At 37.6% G+C, this 5,444-nt stretch overlaps 1 protein-coding gene across 1 annotated transcript in view; it reads right to left on the bottom strand.

The window, feature by feature from the left end:
• The window catches only part of TYR (tyrosinase), a gene marked incomplete at its 3' end in the record, with an annotated part of 108,767 nt that overhangs the window by 49,152 nt on the left and 54,171 nt on the right, over positions 1-5,444 (bottom strand). The window contains exon 3 of the mRNA XM_008584402.1: positions 4,540-4,687. Coding sequence (XP_008582624.1) covers positions 4,540-4,687 — 148 coding nt within the window. The remainder of the gene's footprint in view (positions 1-4,539; positions 4,688-5,444) is intronic.

Here is a 5,444-nt window from a genome sequence, read left to right on the forward strand (position 1 = left end):
AATATAATAAGGACTTAAAATATTTGATGAATGAATGAATTTGTAATGGAAATTATTGACCTTCAGTCTAAGAGCAGTCAGCAGGACACTCACCTTTTACTTCCTGAGGTATTGTTTATAGTGGTTAATTAAGAACATGGCTCTGTAATAAGACTTCATTGTTTAATTCTTAACTTTGTCCTTCACTAACTACATAATTTTGGGCAAATTATTAACCTTCTTCATTTCTTTTTAATCTATAAAATAGGAGTAATACTAGAACCAACATTATTGACTTATGGGTCTTGAATAAATAAAATAAACTTGTAACGAGTTTAGAATGGTGCATAGTACATAGTTAAAACCAAACATATGTTACTTTTAAAAACTATAATTTTATTTTATTTAATTTTATTTATTTTTTATTGTTTAATGTATCTTTATTAACAGCTTTATTGAGGTATAATTGATATACTACAGATTTCACATATTTAAAGTGTACCACTTGGTAAGTCTTGACGTATGTATCCATTCACCTGTGAAACCATCAACACAGTTCATAATGAATACACCCATCACTCTCAGAAGTTTCCTGGTGCTCCTTTACAATCTCTCTCCTGTCTACCCCTCCACCGCCTCCTCCACATTCCCTGATCTGCCTTCTGAGACTGTAGATTATTTGCATGTTCTAGAATTTTATAAAAATAGAAGCATAAAGAAAATACTCTTTTGTCTGACTATTATTACTCAGCACAATTATTTTGAGATCCATCCATGTTACTGTGTATAGCAATAATTCATTCCTTTTTATTGCTGAGTAGTACTCCGTTTTATGTGTATATAACAACGTTGAAATAACACTCTATACCTATTTGAATAGCTAAAATAAAAAATTATAATTTTAGACCCATTCTTTGACTTATTTTTATTTCTTACTTAAAAGAGGTATAGAAAATTAGAATTGGCTTGGGTATTTCCCCAGCATTGGTACCTTTTGATGGCAGACAAATTGGTCACTGGAATTCTGCTTTCTCTGTCTACAAGCCTTGAGCTTATTTCCATGTTTTGGAAACTAAGCCTCTATTTCTTCTCCAGTCTGTACGTTCTGTTTGTGATTGGTTTCAGTGAGACAGAAGTTGTGTTCCTAATCCTTGAATATCCATCCTTGTCTTGTAGGCCCGATGCTCTTTAGGGCTCAGCTCATACTCCATCATTTTTATGTAGCTTTCCAAGCTTTTCCACCATGATTATGCATGAATCATAATGTACTGTAGTTGTTTACTTGTTTAGATTTCCCTATAAACTATGATTCTTAAGACCAGTGATCCCTCATCATTATTCTGATTCCTCGGGGATTAGAACCAGGTCTGATGATCTAGAAGCATTATAAAATTTTAAAATAGGTTCATAGTATTAAATGACTATTAAATTTTCTTTTAAGACCTGCAAAATAAGTGGGAACATTAGCAAAGTGGTAGAATAGGACACTTCAGCATTAGTCCCCCCACAGAAACATCAATTCAAACAAATATCTATGCTTAAAAATACCTTCACAAAAACTAAGGAAACTAGGTGAAAAATTACAGCACCTGCATGTAGCACAGAAATANTTTCCCTATAAACTATGATTCTTAAGACCAGTGATCCCTCATCATTATTCTGATTCCTCGGTGCTTAGAACCAGGTCTGATGATCTAGAAGCATTATAAAATTTTAAAATAGGTTCATAGTATTAAATGACTATTAAATTTTCTTTTAAGACTTGCAAAATAAGTGGGAACATTAGCAAAGTGGTAGAATAGGACACTTCATCATTAGTCCCCCCACAGAAACATCAATTCAAACAAATATCTATGCTTAAAAATATCTTCACAAAAACTAAGGAAACTAGGTGAAAAATTACAGCACCTGCATGTAGCACAGAAATAAGAAAAGATGCACTGAAGAGGGTAGAAAATACAGTTTTACATTACTCACATCACCCCTCCCCCATCCCTAGGTAGAACCTAGAAAGAGATACCATGTATTTGTGGGAAAAAGAGGGAAGTGAGCTGACTTTGCCTCAGACTCCAAAACTGGGCTCACCTCAGTAAAATTCATAGTTGGGAAGGCTTCCACAATCACAGACTGTAGGCTGGTACCCACACATTGAGACTCCAGGCTCACCTCAGAGCTAGGACAGACCCCACAGCTCCAGTTTCCGGGCATGTGTGAAGGACTTGGACTATGGGTTACCACACTGCCAGGCTAACTTCAGTAGCCCCAGGCTCCAGGACTACCCTCAGCTCTGGGCTGGCCCCAGTGGCCTGAGGCTTAGGATTATCTCCACTGCCAGGCCAACCCCAGTGGCCCCAGGCCCTGGACTGCCCCAAGCACTTTGCTTGCTCCCACAGCCACAGATTTCAGGTCTACCCAGCCCCTATCTGACCCCTAGTGACCTAGTAATCAGGCCAGAACCCATAGACATATCCTCCAGGCCTTCCCCTATAAATACAGGCTCTGGGTCTGCCCAACATTAGGCCAGCCCCCATAGCCCTAGTATTTAGGCCAGTACACATGAACTGAGTCTCCAAGCCCATCCTGGCACCAAGCAGAATCCTGCAGCCACAGGCTTCAGGCCTGCCCAGCAGACATGGTCCACCCCAGAGCCAGGCTAATCTCAGAAATCCCAGTTTCTGCACCAGCTCCAGGGCCAAGCAGGCCCAGTGACTCTGGCCTCCAGACCACCTCTAGCACTGGGCTAGCTCCAATGGCCCCTATGGCCCCAGGGTTCGGAGCCAACCCTGCAAGCCCAGGCACCAGGCCTGCCATCTCATTGATTCCAGCAGAAAGCCTGCCCTCAGATCACACCAGATGATCTTCCCAGAGTGTCTGGATGGGCTGGCTGGTGAAGAGCTTTCCAGACAAAGCCAGTCTGTAAAGACTAGAAAAAATGCCTACCTTTTCAAGTGTGCAGATATGAACATAAGATAACAAAAATTATAAAAATTCAAAGAGACAAAACACAACCAAAGGAATATAGTCATTTTTTGGTAGTTGACTCTCCCTCCTTAATGGAGATATAACTGCCTGACAAAGAATTCAATATAATTGTTTTAGGGAAGCTCAGCAAACTAAATGAAAGTACAGGGAAATAATTCAATAAAATCAAGAATTCTTTGTTTCCAACCCTCTTCCCTTTTTTATATTATTGGTATAGGTGGTCATGATGCTGTATTGCTATGACAAGTTTGGTGCTTATACATGTTCTTAAGAGGTAATTTCTGAATAAAAGCTGACAATTCCCATTAAATAAGACTTGCTATGAAGGCTGGAAAAGTCTGCCTTATAATATACCTTGCTAACAATTGCTTTTTTATTTGATATTATGTCCATATAACTGGGGATATGAGTGAGGTGAGGATGATGGTAAGTTGAATAAAACACCTAATTATCAGTTTCAGTTTCTTGATCTTTAAAACAAGAAAAAGAGTGCTTGTTATTTTTACCGAAGAGGATAATAGTATTATCTTAATGGCAGGTATAAACTCGTGCCCTTTATTCATTAGCTGTTTTGAGAAAGTTACCTTGGTGGGGACAAAGAAAGAGCTCTACTGCACTTGTCTGTCATGATTTGATGCTTTATTTTCTCTTTTCTTCAAGAATTCCAGAAACAGACAGCTGAACTTCCTCGGTGTACTTTCTTTTCTGCTATCATCACCTATGATTAAGTTCAAAGCCCAATATGGCTAATACATTACACATGTAATGGAAGAAGGTTAATAAGGAAAATAAAAACTCCAACAGAATTAAATCATATTAAATAGGATGGTAGGGCCATAGTGCACTCTGTCTGGAAAAGTAATCATATAATGCTCAGGCCCCAGGGAGAGACTAAAGACTATTCTTGCTTAAATGTAGTGGTGTGAGGTTAGAAAGTGGAAGGAATAATAATAAAATTGATAGAGAGAAAAAAATATATATATATTGATGAGAGCTGTAGGGGTTAATGGCCTACCCAGATGGCCTTAGATGCCTTGTACCTTCTCTGTGTGCCCACCTTCCTGCTTCTATATATTTTACTCTTAACCACATGCCCCTGAAACTTTTACAAGACTGTCCTTGGACACTAGAACCACATAGCATATTTAGAATCAGGCTAGTGACTGGGAGTTTTACATCTCCTACTTCAGGGCAATCTGTAGCCAATGCCTATTTAGTATGGGAGTACAAAAACTCATTTCCTTTGTCTTAATATAGGACAAATTCACATGTACCAAGATCTGGATGAGGATGGGATGTCAACTGAGGTTGGACCCTCATTTGGCACTTCCCCTTTCTTATCCTTCCTTACCCACCCCCTTACTAGTTTCTCTTCAATAAAAAAAAAAAAAAACCCACCATTTATAAAATATTTGTGTCCAAATCCTTAGCATAGGGTTTGTTTCTGGGAGAACTTAATCTGAGACAATAGACCATCATAATTCCTTAGCTTTTATGTGATAATTAAAGTCACATTGGAAAGACATCATTACATTTAAATCCAATAAGCACATAATTTATGAAGAAATATCAACTAACCTGTCAACAAATGCATGGTGAAGAAGAAAAATTGGATCGTTGGCAGATCCTGATACCTGCGACATTGTTCCATTCATATATATGTGCAAGGCATTGTGCATGCTGCTTTGAGAAGCATTTGCTATTCCAGTAAGCGGACTAGCAAATCCTGTTAGCAAAAAGAAAATTGAAAAGAAAAATTAGTTTATCTTAATGAATGAAAATTAAGATTATCTGAGTTATTATTTGGTTTACAACTACAATTCAAAGTCCTACCCAAAATAATAAAATCAGTAATAAAATTCATTCCGTATTGGATTTCTTTATATCCTGGATACCCAGTGGAATATTCAATAAATCTTTGTGAAATCGAATGCTGTTACTTTGGGTACAATGAACAGATTAACCAGACAGAATAGGCTGAGCCAATTTGTGCTCCCTCCTATTGTTTCTGGTTAGTATTCCTCTTTTTGATACTAAACAGTCATAAGAGTATTTTGTAAAAATCAGCAGTCACTCTCACTTTGATCTGTGACAGCACTTAGAGCAGAACTTTCTAGCCTATTATGTGTCCCTTTGCTTTCCAGTTCTGGAGGATACTTTTATTTTTTAAATTTAATTATTTAGTTATGTTTTTTGGCAGCTGGCCAGTATGGGGATCTGAACACTTGACCTTGGTATTATCAACACTGCACTCTGACCAACTGAGCTAACTGGCTGGCCCTGGACAATACTTTTAATTTTGGCTCCTGATTCCAGAGAAAGCATAAAATTTGTGACTTTTAAAGTTGCAATTAATCTCCAACAATCCAGAGGACACCAGGTTATAATGTGTTTGATTTTGCAAAATATTCATTTCAAAGTTAATCAGAATTCCATTAAATGGTTCCATTATTCCAGTCCAAAAACAAAAACAAAAACAAAAA

This window comes from Galeopterus variegatus, unplaced genomic scaffold, assembly GCF_000696425.1.
Source record: "Galeopterus variegatus unplaced genomic scaffold, G_variegatus-3.0.2 Scaffold3257, whole genome shotgun sequence".
Lineage (NCBI taxonomy): Eukaryota > Metazoa > Chordata > Mammalia > Dermoptera > Cynocephalidae > Galeopterus > Galeopterus variegatus.